General features: G+C 56.1%; 1 protein-coding gene across 2 annotated transcripts in view; it reads left to right on the top strand.

Annotated features, from left to right (window-relative positions):
* LOC144933949 (synaptotagmin-9-like) overlaps nucleotides 1–20,598 on the top strand; it is a 51,581-nt gene that overhangs the window by 23,161 nt on the left and 7,822 nt on the right. For both annotated transcript variants that reach the window (XM_078859289.1, XM_078859290.1), the window contains exons 4-5: nucleotides 16,954–17,074; nucleotides 18,842–19,013. In XM_078859289.1, the coding sequence (XP_078715415.1) occupies nucleotides 16,954–17,074; nucleotides 18,842–19,013 (293 nt within the window). The remainder of the gene's footprint in view (nucleotides 1–16,953; nucleotides 17,075–18,841; nucleotides 19,014–20,598) is intronic.

Genomic DNA, 20,598 nt, shown 5'->3' with positions numbered 1-20,598 from the left:
CCCAATGAGTGTACGACAATCCTCACCCCGGTGGACTGCCCCCCACGCACTCTCCTACCTCTCCCCTCTCACCCCACTCTACTCCCCTCCACGCACTCTCCTACCTCTCCCCTCTCACCCCACTCTACTCCCCTCCACGCACTCTCCTACCTCTCCCCTCTCACCCCACTCTACTCCCCTCCACGCACTCTCCTACCTCCCCGCTCTCACCCCACTCTACTCCCCTCCACGCACTCTCCTACCTCTCCCCTCTCATCTCACTCCACTCCCCTCCACGCACTCTCCTACCTCTCCCCTCTCATCTCACTCTACTCCCCTCCGCGCACTCTCCTACCTCTCCCCTCTCATCTCACTTCACTCCCCTCCGCGCACTCTCCTACCTCTCCCCTCTCATCTCGCTCTACTCCCCTCCACGCACTCTCCTACCTCCCCGCTCTCACCCCACTCTACTCCCCTCCACGCACTCTCCTACCTCTCCCCTCTCATCTCACTTCACTCCCCTCCACGCACTCTCCTACCTCCCCGCTCTCACCCCACTCTACTCCCCTCCACGCACTCTCCTACCTCTCCCCTCTCATCTCACTCCACTCCCCTCCACGCACTCTCCTACCTCTCCCCTCTCACCCCACTCTACTCCCCTCCACGCACTCTCCTACCTCTCCCCTCTCATCTCACTCTACTCCCCTCCACGCACTCTCCTACCTCTTCCCTCTCATCTCACTTCACTCCCCTCCACCCACTCTCCTACCTCCCCGCTCTCACCCCACTCTACTCCCCTCCACGCACTCTCCTACCTCTCCCCTCTCACCCCACTCTACTCCCCTCCACGCACTCTCCTACCTCTCCCCTCTCATCTCACTCCACTCCCCTCCACGCACTCTCCTACCTCTCCCCTCTCACCCCACTCTACTCCCCTCCACGCACTCTCCTACCTCTTCCCTCTCATCTCACTCTACTCCCCTCGACGCACTCTCCTACCTCTCCCCTCTCACCCCACTCTACTCCCCTCCACGCACTCTCCTACCTCTCCCCTCTCACCCCACTCTACTCCCCTCCACGCACTCTCCTACCTCTTCCCTCTCATCTCACTCTACCCCCTCCACGCACTCTCCTACCTCTCCCCTCTCATCTCACTCTACTCCCCTCCACGCACTCTCCTACCTCCCCGCTCTCACCCCACTCTACTCCCCTCCACGCACTCTCCTACCTCTCCCCTCTCATCTCGCTCTACTCCCCTCCACGCACTCTCCTACCTCCCCGCTCTCACCCCACTCTACTCCCCTCCGCGCACTCTCCTACCTCTCCCCTCTCATCTCGCTCTACTCCCCTCCACGCACTCTCCTACCTCCCCGCTCTCACCCCACTCTACTCCCCTCCACGCACTCTCCTACCTCTCCCCTCTCATCTCACTTCACTCCCCTCCACGCACTCTCCTACCTCCCCGCTCTCACCCCACTCTACTCCCCTCCACGCACTCTCCTACCTCTCCCCTCTCATCTCACTCCACTCCCCTCCACGCACTCTCCTACCTCTCCCCTCTCACCCCACTCTACTCCCCTCCACGCACTCTCCTACCTCTCCCCTCTCATCTCACTCTACTCCCCTCCACGCACTCTCCTACCTCTTCCCTCTCATCTCACTTCACTCCCCTCCACCCACTCTCCTACCTCCCCGCTCTCACCCCACTCTACTCCCCTCCACGCACTCTCCTACCTCTCCCCTCTCACCCCACTCTACTCCCCTCCACGCACTCTCCTACCTCTCCCCTCTCATCTCACTCCACTCCCCTCCACGCACTCTCCTGCCTCTCCCCTCTCATCTCAATCTACTCCCCTCCACGCACTCTCCTACCTCTCCCCTCTCACCCCACTCTACTCCCCTCCACGCACTCTCCTACCTCTTCCCTCTCATCTCACTCTACTCCCCTCGACGCACTCTCCTACCTCTCCCCTCTCACCCCACTCTACTCCCCTCCACGCACTCTCCTACCTCTCCCCTCTCACCCCACTCTACTCCCCTCCACGCACTCTCCTACCTCTTCCCTCTCATCTCACTCTACCCCCTCCACGCACTCTCCTACCTCTCCGTTATCATCTCCGCTCCAGCAACCAAGCTCTTCTATCGGACCTCGTCTTCATCATCCGCCCAGTGGGAGATCTCTAATTCTCCTCCGCTGCCCGCCACAACGTGGCGCTCCCTTCCCCCAGTCGCCCGTGCTGTCGACACCCTGTCCAACTCCCAGCCACAATAGCCTCCTTTCACTTTGTCTCTGACTGACTGCCTCCTTCCATCTCTCTTTCTCTCTCCACAGAGTAAACACGCCCACAGTTGCTGTACTGCGGAGATTCGCTCGCATTCTGACGGTCACGTAAACCCGCGGTCGTGTCGTCTAAAGCGATCTGGCGCGTGAATTGGGGGTTTTTTGTTGGTGAGATGCTCGGGATTTGCGAGTAAATTACCGATCCCTTCGCCAGATTACGCCGCGTGGCACGGGGCATCGAGAAGCTCGTGGCGGGGGGCTGCACGCGCAGGCCTCGTGCAGGGGAAGGCGGCCGGGCGCGCGTCTATGAACACGTGTGTGCACATGTGTGTCTCTGAACATGCGTGTCTCTGTTCACATGCTACGCCACGAAACCGACGACTTGAATTCAATTCCCGCTGACGGCCAACACCAACGATCATTATTTGAACTCTACCTGGGCCACCCCTACATCGACTCAGCCTCAAATGAGTACTTGGTGCAGTGTTTAAACATCGTCACTTGGGAGACAAAGGCGGACGGGCGTGGTCCTGGCCACCACCCCCACGTATGCCGTGCCGGCCTTCATAGAAGCTCGCTAAAAACACTCTAGCTCCTACAGTCTGTTAAAGCTATACGGTTTTTTTTTTGTCTTTATGTGTTCATATGTGGTGGGGGCGGTAATGTGGTGGGGCGGTAATGTAGTGGTTAACGCACTGCGTTACGAACCAAACGTCCCGAGTTAAATCCCTGGCCACGGCTAATATCAGTGCTGATTATCTGAACCGATCCTGTGCTTCCCCTTAACTCATCTCAGCTTTACATGAGCGCCTGGCTCAGTGTGTTAACCTCAGCAATGATAGGTGCTCGCTAACACCACTTTCCCGCACCTCCGATTGGCACGGTTGGCTACGTACGGTGCGAAAGAAGCTCGACATATATTTCCATTACTGCCTTGAGTCTAAATTCGTTTTTGTTTGCCCTACACGGAGTGTGACATGGTCGGTCGCGCTGTTACCACACACTCAGGAAGGTGATAGGTTTGAACTCCGACATGGGTGCCACTCAGCCCATCATCATCATAACTGACGAGTAGCACTTAGTGTGGAGCCAATGTGGTTTGTTTTGGGGAGAAAGCGACTGTCCTCGTAGTGATGTAGAATTAAACACCGTGGCTCCAGCTCCCACGAGCGAGATAAGCTCTCAACCTCCCACGTCCGTCACACGCCGCGGGTGAATCTGACTCTCCCGATTTAGAACTCTGCGCGCGAGGCAGTGTAAGGCATTTTGATAACACAATCTTTACAAATATATATTTTAAAAAGTTGCACTACAAAAATAAGATTCCTCTTGTGAAGCCCGATATGTATGTAGCCACTGCCCTCCGTGTATTTGCAGCATATGTATGTATAATTTACAGTACACATATTAAATTTTCGCTCATGCATAAATGCATGCGCTCATCCCACCCCTGCCTGCGCGCGCCGAGACGCACTCTCACGTCGCCTGCGATTTCCTCTCTGCGCAGTCACCAGCACGACCCCTTCCACTGCAGCCACGACGGCTGATGCTGCCCTTCCCTACAGCTTCCATCATCTCCCTCCATCTCCCACCACCCCCACCGTCATACCGCCCTCTTCCTAATACCCCTCTCCTCCCGCACGGCCCTTCTCTCGGCTCCCACCCGCCAGCCGTCGCTGGTTCTCTCACTCCTCATCCCTTCCCTCCTTCCACCCTCCCCCCAACCCCAGCTCGCCCTCCCCCCCGCCCCACACACACGGCTGCTGCAGTTTCTAATCTGTGGCAGAAAATAAACGAGCCCTGGGAGCTATAAGCGTCGGCGAGGAAAGCGCCGTGCGGGCGGAATGCTAATGCCGCGCCGCGCTCCGTTCCACCCCGCCGCCCCGTGCCGCCGGGCCACTGCCGAGAGGAGGCGCGGGGGGCCAGGCCTCAGCGGCTGCCGCATCCCGCGATCCCGCGACCCGGCGGCACGACGGCTGCCGTGCTTCTCGAGCCGAGCTCGCCGAGCTGTCCCAGCTCTCTGTCCCCCGTCGCACAATCGCGCACATCCGTGCCCTGCCAGGGCGGCGGCGGCGGCGGCGCTCTTTGTCCGCGATCTCGATTTCAATTTATGCGACCGCATCGCGAGTCGATGCATCCGTTCATCGATTCAAACCGAAGCCCCCGCGCTCACAATGCTTGCGTGGGGAGAGACGTGCGCGAGTGAGGATCGAGTATTGATGGAATGCAAATGCAGTACAGTTTGGATGTGTCCAGTGTCTGTATGCGACCGTATCTCGAGACGCTGTACAGAACCGGTGGGGATGTGTATGTTTATATATATAGAGAGAGAGGAGGCAGTCAGTCACAGGCGAAGTAAGAGCAAAGTCTTAAGCCTGGACTTCAACGGGGCCAGGGAGTCGACAGAACGGAAGGCAGGGGGAGCGAGTTCCAGATAATGAGTGCAGCAGAGGGGAATGAGCGACCCACCCCTGAATGGAGGTTGACTGCGGTATTCGGTAAAACAAACTTGGTTGCTGATGTGTAAACGAGACGGGAGAGGTAGGAGAGTGTGTGGAGGGCAGTAGACGGGGATGAGAGTGGAGAGGTTGGAGAGTGTGCGGAGGGCATTAGACGGAGATGAGAGTGGAGAAGTAGGCAGAGAAAAGTCCACGGAGTATGTTGCAGACGGCGAGGGTGAGATCTTGAAATCTGGCATTGGATTGGCAGCCAATGGAGGGATCGGAGTATTGGGGGGGGGGTCTCACGGACGGGTGCGAGACAGAATTCTGGCAGCGGCATTTATCACAGCAGCTCGCCCACCATGTTGGGCCTAACGCGTCACGCACAGCCACATTATCGCACATTGCCAACGGGGGACCTCCACCTCAAAGTCCTTTCCCTCTCCTCCACTGCCGGTCTCTCCGCTGGGAGTAATGCAGCGACGTATTTATCGCCGACGAGTTCACGCGGACCCGGCGCCACGGCCTGCAGAGGTCGCGGGAGATCATCGGCCCTCGTTGTTGCGTCGCTTTGCCCACTCGCCGTTTCCCCGTCGGATGTTGCCGCCGGCGACACCGACGCGGGCAGCGAAGCCTCCGCGGCAGACCACGGCCTCAGCCGCGCCGCGAACATCGCCGAAGCCCTCAAGGGAACACGTTGCGGGAGCCTGGCTCTTAACAGCATTGTTCGTCCGTCACTTTAAGTGCACATATTATCATCAGCGGCAGCATTATGTTTTGTTTTAAACAGTTTTACATTTTGGAGAAGTGGATGTGGAAGCAGGGAGGAGGTTCAAGAGGTGGCAAAGCGGCTCTCACGCGGCAGAATAATTGGTGTTCATTAAGAGCTGGGGTAGATTTTGTTTCGTGATTCAAATTGTTGTTGTTAACGTCCGCGTCCCTGATCCACACCCCACATCAGGTAATACGCGCCGATTGCACTTTTTTCTATATGCATGCATGTACGTTGAACTTCTTTCGCACCGTGCGTAACCAACCGTTGAAATCGGAGGTACGGGGGACGGACAACGAACGATGATTGTTCCGTGTTGGCGCAAGGGTCACGGAGACCTGACGAGTTCACTCCCGTGCGTTCGCGAGGAGCGTGGGAGAGTGATCACTCGTCCGGGGGAAGCCCTCGCCATTTGACTCGGCTCCTCTTACCCGCCGCACAGCCTGACGCAATAATCCGCGTCAGCGCCACGAGACCCGGGACTCTGCTGCCCGACGACCAGATACAAATCGAGCGTGTGCGGAGAAAGAGAGAGAGGGCGAGAGAGAGCGACTCCATCAATCAATGAATCGATGTATCTCACGGCCATCCCTTGGCCAAGCGTGGAATTCCAGCCGTGGTCCCAATTTGCGGCGGAGTTGACAATTACTGCCTGGGGAAGAGGGGGGGGGGGGTCGCAGCGCACGCCGGGAGGCGGAGAGAAACAACGATGGTTTTATATTCCGTGGCTGTACGTTTTGTATTTTGTCATTCTGGTGGCCCTAAGCCACTCGGCTAAACGAGTCTACATTCTGGTCTACTCGCTAAACGCAATCAACATGAAACGTGAACTTCTCCGCAAATCGCTCGACAAACTTTCCATTCAGATCCGCGCGGCCCCGTGTGGCGGAGATGGAGAAACTGGAGCGGCGGTAATCTCAGCTGGCGATGCCGCAGACGGACAGCGGCGCGAGCTCGTGACGCCACGGGGGGAGGGGGGGGGGAGCTCGTGACGCCACGGTGGGGGGGGGGGGGGAGCTCGTGACGCCACGGGGGGGGGGGGGGCTCGTGACATCACGAAGAGGGGCTCGTGACGCCATGGGGGGAGGGGGAGCTCGTGACGCCACGGGGGGGGGGGCTCGTAACGCCACGGTGGGGGGGGGGGGCTCGTGACGCCACGGGGGGGGGGGGCTCGTGACGCCACGGGGGGGGGGGCTCGTAACGCCACGGGGGGGGGGGGGGCTCGTAACGCCACGGGGGTGGGGGACTCGTAACGCCACGGGGGAGAAGGCTCGTAAAGCCACAGGGGGGGGGGGGGGGGCTCGTGACGTCACGGGGGGCTATAAACGCCGGGCCCTTTGGCCAGAAACGACGGCCCGCGCCCAAGAGGCGCATAAACCCCTTGGCGGGAGGACGCCGAGCGGACGTCGCCTTGAGCAGTGAAGAGTGAAGGAGGCGACATCGATTTCAATGAAGGGGGCGGCCGTGGTGGCGGCGAGCGGTCACGGCACTCGCGGTAACAATCGCAGCGCATTGTGGGTGCATCTATGTGAGTCTGTGGGTCTTTGTAGGAGTCTGTGGGTCTCTGTGTGAGTCTGTGGGTCGTTGTGTGAGTCTGTGGGTCTCTGTGTGAGTATGTGGGTCTCTGTGTGAGTATGTGGGTCTCTGTGTGAGTCTGTGGGTCTCTATGTGAGTCTGGGTTTTTGTGCGAGTCTGTGGGTCTCTGTGTGAGTCTGTGGGTCGTTGTGTGAGTATGTGGGTCTCTCTGTGTGAGTCTGTGGGTCTCTGTGTGAGTATGTGGGTCTCTGTGTGAGTCTGTGGGTCTCTGTGTGAGTCTGTGTGTTTCTGTGTGAGTCTGTGGGTCTCTGTTTGAGTCTGTGGGTCTCTGTGTGAGTATGTGGGTCTTTGTGTATGTGGGTCTCTGTGTGAGTCTGTGGGTCTCTGTGTGAGTATGTGGGTCTTTGTGTATGTGGGTCTCTGTGCGAGTCTGTGGGTCTCTGTGTGAGTCTGTGGGTCTCCGTGCGAGTCTGTGGGTCACTTCGTGAGTCTGTCCGTACATTGCCGATTTACGTCGCACGAAAACTCGGAGGAGAGCTTTGACAGCCGCCTTGGCGTTTCACTCCGCTACCTGCAATTCAGTTCCTGAAGAAGCTTCCAGCACTTGGAGCGAAACATCGGACACTGCACCGAACAACACGCGGGACGACCTAATAATGCTCAGAGTGCGCACAATCTCCCTCGGCGCTGTCGCAAGAGACAACATAAATTCCCTTCGCACTCCGTGTCCAGTTGTTTTCTAATCCCCTGGACAATATTTTGCCAAATCTCGAAGCTTCAATCTGTTCCCGCCTCTAAGCATCCTCATCCATTTCCAGGGAATTTAGTTAGAAAATTGAGTTGAAATCTGATACATTTAAAGGAGTCTGTTTCCAAGGACACAATCTGCGCTGATCTCGCGCGCCGCGCGCTACCAAATGTTACAGCGACGCACGCGGCACCGCTCGGCTCATCAGCGGCTCGTTCATCATCGCCCCACACACAGCACGCGCCGTAGCACGTGGACGCCCCCTCCACCCCCCTCCACCCCCTCCACCCCCTCCACCCCCCTCCACCCCCCTCCACTCCTCTCCACCCCCCTCAACCCCCTCCAGCCCCCTCCACTTCCCTCCACCCCCTTCTACCCCCCTCCACCCCCTCCACCCCCCTTTACCCCCCACCACCCCCTCCACACCCCTCCACCCCTTTTACCCCCTTCCTGCCTTCTCCACCCCCCTCCACCCCCTCCACCCTCGTACCCCCCGCCTCCGCCCCTCGTGCATGGCAGCAATCTATGAAGTAAGATTGATAAAATAGCCTCCTCGTTTTGTTTGCTTCATCCACTGAGGCCTCGTTGATTCTCGAGTTTGGCTTTCGTGTTCGAGGACATCGCGAGATGCCGGAGGCAGATCCAGCACGCACGGGAGCGGGCAACACAGCTCCGCAGAGATGGAGGCAGAGGACACGATGTTGATGTTGTTGTTGTTGTTATTGTGCCGCCATCTCCTGGAAGATCTCACATCCCGAGAGATGTCTTCCCTGAAATGGAGAACGAATATCTCAGCGGGTCTTCGCCGGATTAAATAAATTAATCAATGGAATCTACAACACGCTGGTATCCCATGGGGTGGCAGTGGTGGAGCTGGTCGTGGTGGTAGTGATGGTAAAGATGCAATGGCGGTGGTGCATTGGTGGTGCTGGTAGTGGTGGTGGTGCATTGGTGGTGCTGGTAGTGGTGGTGGTGCATTGGTGGTGTTGGTAGTGGTGGTGGTGCATTGGTGGTGCTGGTAGTGGTGCATTGGTGGTGCTGGTAGTGGTGGTGGTGCATTGGTGGTGCTGGTAGTGGTGGTGGTGCATTGGTGGTGCTGGTAGTGGTGGTGGTGCATTGGTGGTGCTGGTAGTGGTGCATTGGTGGTGCTGGTAGTGGTGGTGCATTGGTGGTGCTGGTAGTGGTGCATTGGTGGTGCTGGTAGTGGTGGTGGTGCATTGGTGGTGCTGGTAGTGGTGGTGGTGCATTGGTGGTGCTGGTAGTGGTGGTGGTGCATTGGTGGTGCTGGTAGTGGTGGTGGTGCATTGGTGGTGCTGGTAGTGGTGGTGGTGCATTGGTGGTGCTGGTAGTGGTGGTGGTGCATTGGTGGTGCTGGTAGTGGTGGTGGTGCATTGGTGGTGCTGGTAGTGGTGGTGCTGACGATGATGGTCGTGGTGGTGGACGGGATCCCCAATTCTCCCTGCCGCACGCTCGCCCCAGACACGCTCCGTGTGTCCACCACGCCCCGCCCCCCTCTCCTTCCCCTCTCCCCCCTCCGGGCTCCCCAGAATCCCATCTCGACCGCCCCCCGCCCCTCTCACGCCATGCGGCCACTGATTGCCGAGGCCCGGTTGCCATGGCCACGTGATTTTTGGAAGCGCGAAGCGCCCAGGGGCGCCGTGTTTTGACTCGACGCGATGGGGGGGGGGGGGGGCAGAGTTGGGGGGGAGGGGTGAAGGGGGGGGGCACAGGGGTCGTCCCACTTGGATTGCCGCTCGCTCGTTAGAGACGTAGAGAAGAGTGTGGGGGGGGGGGGAGTGGGGGGTAGGGTAGCGAGAACAATCAAATTAAAACGAATTAAAACGAAGCAGAAATTGCCTCGTAAATATCCCCCCCATCACCACCCCCACCACCACCACGCGTTTTATTGTCGCATCGCCACGGTCCGCGTGTCTGCGGCAGAGTTTACGAGCAGACAGACGCGGACGCAATACAAAGAAACAAAGACGAAGATCCCTCCCCCCCCCTGTAGCCTCCGTGAAGCTGTATTCGGGGAAAGTGCCCCTCGAGAAGAGAAGGCGTGACGGGCCAGGCCCCACTCCCGGCCGCCTTTGTCTCCCCAGTGCTGATGTTTATACACCGTACAAGCCTCCCCTCATTTGAGACTGACACACGCGCACACACTTCGACACGCGCACACACAGAGGCATGCACACCACGAAGATAAAAAAACACGCGTCCCCTTCGGCCTTATCGACTTGAGGGGGGCTGCTGGTGTCAGCGAGCGCCTCGTGAGGCCCGTCACATGGCACCGGTGTTTGCGCACTCATTTAAGGCTGGGTCGACCTAGTGGACGTCCGGGATAGTATCAGATATTGATTGCGACTGATAGCGACTGTTGGCTGTGCACAAAACGCAGGCACATAGTGCAAAGATGAAGATCCCCCGTGTAGCCTTAACAGACGGTTAGGGCAAGTGCTGGAACGCGAGAGGGTGGGCGGCCAACACCACGCCCGGCCGCCTTTGTCTCCACAGTGCTGATATGTACACACCGTGAATCATTTAAGCCTGAGTCGACCTAGGGCCAGAACCGTAACATGTTACCCGTAGCTGGGGATATAACTCAGGGCGGAGGGTTCGTAGCGCAGTGTGCTCACCACTGCGCCATCACTCCCCCCCACCTTTGCTCTGACGGCTTTTAAACTTAAGTGAATGTATTCACTCAAGTGAATGTATTCACTCGAGTGAATGTATTCACTTGAGTGGGGTTTTTTTTCTCCTTCGGTCGTTTTTTGTTGTTGCAATTATTCCAAATGGGCCGGATGAGTCCCATTTGGACTCTGATAAACGTTTCGCGTTGTCCGTGGGAATCGTCGCAGCGCCGATCCGCACCTGGCAAAGTGCCTCGTCTGGCTTCCCGCGCGGCAGGAAAAAAACGCTGAATGGGGAACGCAAAGACATTACTGAATGGACACAAGGAGAGATATTAGATTTAGCCCCCAGAATGAAACATGAATATAAAAAAGCAGAGCAGCAGCCGCCACAGCAGCGGTGCCATTGATCTGCTGTGTGCTTTAATAAATGCACCTTGTTTCGCGAGAGGCAAGCGGCTCTCGAAAACAAACATCACAGCTGCCAAGGCGAGGAGGCGCCGTTTCGAGAGGGCGACTCCTGTTGGCATGCAAAGGGCGTCCGTGTGATGACGGCGTTCAGTGATGAGGCTGGGATGTGCATCGCCAAACCACATGTGTGTGTGTCCATCACTGGCCCGTGTGTGTGTCCATCACCATCTGTGCGTGTGTCCATCACCACCTGTGTGTGTGTGTGTCCATCACCACCTGTGCGTGTGTCCATCACCACCTGTGTGTGTGTGTGTCCATCACCACCTGTGTGTGTCCATCACCATCTGTGTGTGTGTGTATCCATCACCATCTGTGTGTGTGTGTGTCCATCACCATCTGTGTGTGTGTGTCCATCACCACCTGTGTGTGTGTCCATCACCATCTGTGTGTGTGTGTGTCCATCACCACCTGTGTGTGTGTGTGTGTCCATCACCACCTGTGTGTGTGTCCCCAACACCGCCTGTGTGTGTGCGTCCATCACCATCTGTGTGTGTGTGTCCATCACCACCTGTGTGTGTGCGTCCACCACCATCTGTGTGTATGTGTGTCCATCACCACCTGTGTCTTTGTGTCCATCACTGGCCCGTGTGTTTGCTTCGCGGGCTTGCGTAGTGGAATAGTCACTGGGCGTGCAAGCAGCACCGGGCTCCGGAGAGGGCCGGGTGTGGGGCACTGCCCCAGAGCGAGGTCCTCGTCCTGCACTCAACAGCACGGACGTTGCGGGGCCGAGGAGGGGCAGCAGAACAGAACGAGCGACCTCCCACTGAGCGAAGATTTTGACCGGGGGTTCGACAGGAAGCCTTGGCAAGCTGAATTGAAGAGTGCGGGCAGGAGAGTGGAGTGAGATGAGAGGGGAGAGGTAGGAGAGTGCGGGCAGGAGAGTGGAGTGAGATGAGAGGGGAGAGGTAGAAGAGTGCGTGCAGGAATTGGAGTGAGATGAGAGGGGAGAGGTAGGCAGAGACGAATGCATGGGGGATCGCCAAGACGGCGAGTGCGATCTTGAAATTGATCTGGGATCAATTTCAGTTTGTTGGGCGATCGAAGTATTGGGGGGGAGTGGGGGGGAGGATTTAGTCTCCAATACGAGGGCGGTTCAGAAGCCTGACGTAAAATGCAACTGAGACAGCATGAATGGGACAAAGATGCATCTATATTCTTAAATCAAATCGTGACCTTGAATTGTGAGGATTCATTGCGCTTGGGATGTAGGGCGGTGAATCATTCAAAACCCAGTAAGGAGCAAGGTGGCTCACTGTTGAACACCACACGCACACATCTTGACTTGAAGCTTTTGTGACTGCAGGAATTCATATTTTTGGGGTCTTTCGGTGAAGTCACGTAGATGGTTCAAAGAAAATAGCAAAAAACTACGAAGAAAATAACAAAAACTACGTTATCAGGAGGAAAGATGACGATCGCTTGTGTTGTGATCGAAACGTCGTAGTTTTTGGTTATTTTCTTTGAACCATCTACGTGACTTTACCGAAAGACCCAAATAATATGGACCACACACACACTCTTCTCAAAATGGTTAAGCACCATGGTGGCTCAATGTGGACCGCACACTGCTTGCCAATGCAAGAGGAGCTCACCGCCACAGGCTGAGAACCCGGTGGCCACTCGGTGAATGAGGCTGTGTTCACGCGTAGCCGGGGATCGGCTGGTGAAAGAGTTCATCTCTGGCCAATATCAGACGCTGACTGGGAGCGAGCGCTCGTGTTGTGTTCACGGGCGGTGGGATGGCGGCTGGCCGGGTCTGTGTCTCCGCCGTGGCAGGGAACGCGATGGGGCGATGAACGCCGGGCCTGTTGTTCCGAGACCCCCGTGTCATCGCGCTGACACCACATCGAACGCTACAATGCAAATCGTCGATCCAAGCCCCCTGGCTTAAATAAATTTAGTCACAAAGAATGCACGTTCGTAGAAACAAAGAGTAAGATCCCCCGTGTAGCCTTAAAGAAGTTTGGGGCAAGTGCTGTTAGCGAGCACCTATGAAGGCCCGAACAGGACACGAGTGGATGTGTGGCCAGCACCACGCCCGGCCAACTTTGTCTCCGCCGGTGGCGATGTTTACACCACCACACCAGGTACTCGTTTGAGGCTGAGTCGACCTATGGGAAGCTCAGGACCGGTTCAGATATTCGGCCACCCAGGAATCGAACCCGGGTCGGCCGGGTCTCGTAGCGCAGCGCTCGGCGTTGCACTGCGGCTCCCCTGACGCGCAGCCACAAGCCCCTCCACGTGCACCCACAACCCCCTTCACGTGCACCCACAACCCCCTCCACGTGCACCCACAACCCCCTCCACGTGCACCCACAAGCCCCTCCACGTGCACCCACAACCCCCTCCACGTGCACCCACAACCCCCTCCACGTGCACCCACAAGCCCCTCCACGTGCACCGCATGGGACGCGACCCTTGCATCAGCAAATCCGGCAATAAAGAATTCATGCCGTTTACATGAAGACCTCATCGTAATACAATGAAGATTGCTCATTTGCATAATTTAATTATTGAACACAAAGAAGCTGTTAATAATGGAAAATCCACCTCCGAGGTCATTTTAATTGGATTTCGCCACATTTCATTTAAATGAGTCAACTTCACTTCAAATATTCATGCCGTGCAGAGATACAGTTTATACTGCCGGTTTACGCGGTCGAGCCGCCGACTCGAAGACGCGTCGGTCGCTCTCGTTCAAGACGCGTCGATCCCTCTGACGCCGATCTTCAAGGCTCACGAAATGTATTTTCTTTGAGAATCGGTCGGTGAAGCGGCAAAGAGCTTGACCAGCTGCTCCACTCGAGCCGGTGAGTGGTGGCGAGTGGAAGTGACGCAGCCCGGCTGTATGCGTCGCACGCTACGTCACAGAGGTAAACCAAAGATCAACTCAACACATTCGCCAACAGAACTGTGGCCATAAAAACAATAACGAGCCTATAGCAGGCGATGTTTCGGCCAATGTCCCTTTTTCGGAGCATATAGAGAGGTCAGATGGGTAGAGGCAACTGCGTTTTCTTCTTTGTACGGCTGATGTTGATTTACAGCAGCAGTAGCAGCTGTGGTTTTACATGGAGGTGGTTGGTGAGCCAGATGATTGCGTCAAGAGTAGCTAAGTGGTTAATCCTTGTGATGCTGATGCCCCCTCCTTCGTAGTTTCTAAATGGGACATTGAGCCGTTCGACGTTCCACGGTTCTGTCGTGGGTGGTGACCACAGTCTCCGAACCTGCCGGAGCGTTTTAAATTCCATATATGTGCATCGTCATTAACAAGTATTCACATCATCATCATCATCATCATTTGCTACTGCTGCCATGATTTGTGTGCGGACGTAGTTTACGATTGTGGCTCATTCACGCTTTGCGTAAGATCTTAGCCAGGGATATTCCTGCATCGTCCTGCACGAGCAGGAGGGGTTTGTGACTTGCTGTGAACTCCATTCGACTTTCCAAGCAAGCGTCACCGTCATCATCATGCTCAGGGTTGGGGTCGCGTTGTTGAAGGTTCCGCGCGTGTAGGCAGCTGCATGCAAAGGTAAACAGCTCCATCACTCTGCTGTGCGCGGGTTGCTGAGGAGTGAATCGCGCGCGCGCGAGAGAGAGAGACATTTTCTCCAGGATCACAAAACGACTTCTTCCCCAGTTTAAATGAGCAGCCAGGGCCCTGGGGGAGGGCGGGCGCCTGGGGAGGGCGATGGCCGCACATCGCCTCTGCGCAGGTAAACCCCCCGTGGGTCTCCATCACGGTCACCCGCCCATGAACTCTGCCAGGCGGGGCAGCTGCTCGCAGCTCCGGCTTCGGTTGCGGAGGCTGCAAACTCCACCCCAATTGATTGATGATTTGAACGCGAAGGCCGGCGTGCGATGGTGATAGTCGAGAACATCGTGAGGGCGGAGATTATGATGATGATGGTTATGATGCTGCGCCAGGAGTGTTGGGCTTCACCGCACCGGTTCCCCCGTCTGCTGGAGAAAGCTCTGATGATGAGGCCACTGCCAGCACATTGCAATTCTCGGTGGGAGTGTATGGGTCTCTGTGTGAGTCTGGGTCTCTGTGTGAGTCTATGGCTCGCTATGTGACTCTGGGTCTGCGTGTGATGGGCTTCTATGTAAGACAGCGCTGATGGTGAGGCCACTGCCAGCACATTGCAATTCTCGGTGGGAGTGTATGGGTCTCTGTGTGAGTCTGGGTCTCTGTGTGAGGCTATGGCTCGCTATGTGACTCTGGGTCTGCGTGTGATGGGCTTCTATATAAGACAGCGCTGATGGTGAGGCAATTGCTAGCGACGTGCAGCCACTCCATGAATGCACCTGTTTGCGTTGTCACCGGAGACTGGAAACCCCGGGGTGGAGTTTATAGCCGCCTCAACATAGAGGGACGAGTCACTGAGGGGTGGGGCATGGGGGTGGGGAGGGAGGGGTGGGGAGTGAGGGGTGGGGAGTGAGGGGTGAGGGGTGGGGAGTGAGGAGTGAGGGGTGGGGAGTGAGGGGCAGAACTGTGGACCGTGAGTCCTTGACGCAGTCAGAATTCAATGAAATTCTTTTTCATTCCTGCCCCCTGCACAGCAGGATGTGTACAGCACGAAGACGAGTTATTATTGTTATTATTCATTCGAAGAAGCTTTTAAAACGTTTTTTTTACATTAATGCCCTCAAATCATTTGACAAGGCAATCTCTCCCCCGCGCTGTAAACAGCTCGCAGGAGCCAGAGAGCTCTCCGCTCGCGAGAGGAGTCGGGATCGCGTCTCCTGCACTGAGAACTCAATTACGCGAAATGGCAATGAACGAATAAATAAATAAATAAATACTCCGAGCAGAGGGGCGCATCCTTTGTTCACGTCCCACGTTGACCCTCTCAACGGGGAGGGGGAAATCATTCTGGCGAGTTTGGTGGTAGCAGCCGCTGGCGGTAGCGATCGGCGGTCGCGGTGGAGCGAAGTCCAACGTTCCAGTCGACGAGGCTCACCCGCCCTGCACCCCCCCTTCTCATTCATCGACGGCGGCCGAAGTGGCAGCGTCGCGATGGGGGAAGAGAATTACGAGCTTCGGGATTGACGAGCAGCACATAGATGGGCGAGAACAACAACCACAACAACGAAATGACAAACCAAGAGGGTTGATCGATTCGGTTATTTCCGGCTCCAGCCAGCCCTGGGGAATCCGCGTGCGGCTCAGGGTACGGGCGCTGGCGAACCCGGCAGGGGTCACGGCAGGGGTCACGGCGGCGGCAATCGGAAGGTCGCGAGTTCAAATCGCCCTTTGTGAGGGTTGACTCAGCCCATTATCCTTCCGGCGATCGATAAAACGAGTACCACTCTGTGGGGAAGATCAACATTGTTGTTGTCCTATGAGTAGACGCGCCCGCTCTATAGGAGTGTGGATTCTCATCGCTGGTTCAGGGCTCTTAACGGGAGATGTGAGCACCGATGTCTCGATGGCGAGGGGGCAGGACATGGCGAGTTGACTGTCAGCGTCGTCGACGCTCCGCTGTGATGCCAGCCAGAGGGTGTCGGGATTTTTTGGGTTCATTTTATTTCGTTCGATCATCATCATCTCAGCAGTTTGTTATTTTAAGAACAGGAAAATACAAACTGAACCGTTAAATAGCCAAACGGTGAGACCACCCATGTGTATCTTAATCTCAAAACTGTCACTATGCTTAACGATAACAGTGGCGTACTGGATGTGGTGTACCGGGAGCGGAAATACAAACTTTGTTTTTATCCGGGCAACCCACGCACAGACAGACCCGGCTGAAATGAAACCCCGCATGGGTGCGATGCGCTAACACTGCTGTGGTGGCGGCGTTGTGGTGTGGTGTGGCACGGTGTGGTGTGGCACGGTGTGGCGTGGCACGGTGTGGCGTGGCACGGTGTGGCGTGGCACGGTGTGGCGTGGCACGGTGTGGCGTGGCACGGTGTGGCGTGGCACGGTGTGGTGTGGCACGGTGTGGTGTGGCACGGTGTGGTGTGGCACGGTGTGGCACGGTGTGGTGTGGCACGGTGTGGTGTGGCACGGTGTGGTGTGGCACGGTGTGGTGTGGCACGGTGTGGCTGGTTATGCTGACTTACCGGTGTGGCGTGGTGCGGTGCAGGAGAAGGTGGACCTGGGGGAGTTGATGTTCTCACTGTGCTACCTCCCCACGGCCGGGAGACTCACGCTCACCGTCATCAAGGCGCGCAACCTGAAGGCCATGGACATCACGGGGGCCTCAGGTGATGTACATTCTCACCACACTCTCACCACACTCTCATCACACACTCATCAAACTCTCACCACACTCTCACCACACTCTCATCACACACTCATCACTTGGAGGCCACGCGACCTGTCAAAGGCTCGTCAGCAGGAGGTCATGGGACAGACCCAGATGCCATGGGTTGACTGACTGAGATGACTGACAGACACACCACGTGTGCCCCCCACTGTGCCAACTTGCTGAGTTTTTTCCACCTGACGCTCCGCTCGTTGTTGTGAGCGTCGCTCCTCTGTCCTCCGTTGCTGTTGAAGGACGACTGCCTCTAAATTGCCCAGTAGCAGCGTCCACGAGCCTCCTCCACATAGGCCGAGCTTGACACCGCTGGTACTGGCCATCGGCAAGTCCACTCAGCTCCGGACGCCTTGTGTACCACATCAGCCCATCTCTCGTCAACGCCACCTGAGCAGCCCACACACAACGCTCGTGCACGCTCGCGGCACAAAGCTGGAGGGGGGGGGGGTGACTGACGGGAGCGGTAAAAAACAATTGATTGGGCGAGTGGGGCTGGATATGGTTCGCGAAAAACACAAGTTAATTTAACACATGACTGCACGGCTAAACTCCGGGGAATAGATTATGCCCGTACATATTTAACGTAGTGTAAATACATAAATTACACATTTTGACAATTTAGCAATCCTTTAATTTATTTATTAACGCATAACACACGTATAGGTAAGATAAAATCAAGTATTTTTTCCGTTCATCTGCCGGATCTCACGCCGGTCAGATGGAAGTTGTGAGCGAGCGGCTGCCGCTCGCCAGCGCTGCGGTCGTTACGATTTATAGTCGCGAGCTGCTGAGCGAAGGACCGTGTCAATCATTCCGTGGGCGGTGGGGCAGATTTAAAGCTCCCGTGTTTCGGAGTCGTTTGGGGATCCCACGGCCTTGGGGTTGGGGCGGACGGGGGTCACGAGCGCACGTGTGAGGCAGCGATGCCAGCCTCACACAGAGATCCAACCACTTACATAGAGACCCGTAGACTTACATTCACTTACATATCAACTCATACACTAACAGAACGATGAATACACTTATTTAGAGAGCCATGAACTTATAGGGAGATCCACAGACTACCACGTGGCTGAATGTAATCTGGGTCCGGCCAGCTCGGTCACTACATATACATCTACATCCGGCACACCACAGCTCATCATGCCTCGCTCTCGCCACGGCGATGTCTAGCGAGACACCTCAGTCACGTGACCGCAGTCTATCAGTGAGAAATTCAGTCCCTGGGTTTACAGGGAGATACACGGACTCACACGGAGGCCCATAGACTCACTCACATCCATTCCACATGTTCTTCTGTTCTTCCATCTTGATTTGAAGCTTTCGTGACTGCAGGAATCCATACTCTTTGGTTCTTTCGTTAAAGTCACGTAGGTAGAAAAAAATCAATAATAAAATACGACGTTTCGATCGCAACACAAGCAATCGTCATCAGGTAGAAAGATACAGCCGTATAACTGCTGAACCTTGTTCTGCTGAACCTTGTTCAGCAGTTCTACGGTTGTATCTTTCTACCTGATGACGATTGCTTGTGTTGCGATTGAAACGCCGGAATTTATTATTTATTTTCCCTTCAGTTATTGTTCTCTCATGTCTCATATCCTCGTATCCCCCATCTCCACGTGATCGTGTATTCTCACTTGCCTGTCTCCCTGCGTGCTCGCGTCCTCGCGACCCCTGACCCGTGTGCCCCCCCCCCGCCCGCACTCAGACCCCTACGTGAAGGTGTCGCTCATGTGCTCGGGCCGACGTCTCAAGAAGCGGAAGACGTCGACCAAGCGCAACACCCTCAACCCCGTCTACAACGAGGAGATCGTGTTCGACATCCCACCCGAGAACATGGACCAGGTCAACCTCATCATCGCCGTCGTCGACTACGACCGGTGGGTACCCGTGACGCCCCCACCCCCCAGCTCCCCCACCCTGCCTAGGGTGGCTGTGCCCATCGACTCGTGGTAGCCGAGTGACTCGGCGGTCAGAGACGTTGAGCCAGCAGTGTTGAGATCCTGGGATCCAGTCCGGGTTTCAGCTTCAACCACCACAGCGATTACACTTACAGACTCACATAGAGACCCATATACTCACATAGAGACCCTAGACCCACGTTGAGACCCGTAGACGCACATAGAGACCCGTAGACCCACATTGAGATATGGAGACTGACACAGAGACCCGTAGACTCACATAGAGACCCGTAGACTCACATAGAGACCCGTAGGCCCACATTGAGACCTGGAGGCTCACACAGAGACATATAGACTCACGTTGAGACCCGTAGACTCACACAGAGACCGTAGACTCCCATAGATTAAACTGGTAGGGAGTTGATGGTCTCAGCCCAGTCCCTGATGACATCACGCAAAAATCCCACCACAATTTCTTTGATTCCTCACTTAATTTGGCGAAAATTCACCTCTGAGAATTCAAATATTAAATGTGGGCGTCCGTTCCCGTCGCGTGCCGCCAGTGTGGGTGTTCAGTGCTCCCAGCTGAGCCATCGCTCCTGCTCTCTGATGCCGGCCGCTTTGACGTGAGACGCCTTTGTATTTGCGCTCATGGACCAACGCAAACGCACGTTGGCCATGTGAACGTAACTAACCGTTAACTATTTATTTTATTTTACCAGGTACTGCCCACTGAGCGAAATAGCTTTTATTTCCACAAATGATAGCTCAACGAAGTGGATTATCATGTGGACGTGTAAACTCCAGCGTTAGGGTCTGAATCGAACCCACAAACTCCTGTATACCCGGCGAGGGAGTTAACATATCACCACCGTGGTACAGTATCATTAATGCGGCGCAATTAATGACCTTGTAGTTTCGTAAGCAGCAGCAAACGTGCGGCTATTAATGGATGCTCTCATGCCGGGCAGCATGGAATTGTAATTGTATTTTGACCAATCTCAATTAATGGTAATCAATCACACATTTTTTTCTGGAGTGACGGTGCTGAGTAATTGAGAACGGGCCGGGCAGCCATGCTGGTAATTACCGGTCGATGTCATTGACCCGGTGTCTCCTCCTCCTCCTTCTCGCACAAGCGCTGGTCGCACAGCCAGTTTGCTTCTTCATCTCCTGAGCCCCCCCCCCTGCCACCCACACAGAGTCCCCCTTCCTTCCCTGCCCCCCACATCTCCTCATTTTCGGAATAAAAGGAGCAGCCGAGCCATGAGGCTCATTCTCCTCCGCCGTCTCCTCGCCTACACACGCGACCACGTGGCCCCGATACTCATCTCCCTCCACTGCTTCCCAATCCTGTTCCAGATCGACATCACGATCACATTCGCCGTCACGATCTCGCATGGAGTCGCCCCCAGCCTGACCTCTCCCCTCTCGTTTCACCGGGATCCCCGTCCGTGCACTCTCCTACCTCGCCCCTCTCATCTCACTCCACTCCGCTCCACGCAATCTCCGCTCTGACGACCAAGGCATTGTCGAAGCCTCTCAGCAGTCCGCCTTCACTCAG

Source organism: Lampetra fluviatilis, chromosome 8 (genome assembly GCF_964198595.1).
Source record: "Lampetra fluviatilis chromosome 8, kcLamFluv1.1, whole genome shotgun sequence".
Taxonomy (NCBI): domain Eukaryota; kingdom Metazoa; phylum Chordata; class Hyperoartia; order Petromyzontiformes; family Petromyzontidae; genus Lampetra; species Lampetra fluviatilis.
Note: the sequence above shows the minus strand (reverse complement) of the source record. Positions and strands in the feature narration are given on the sequence as shown.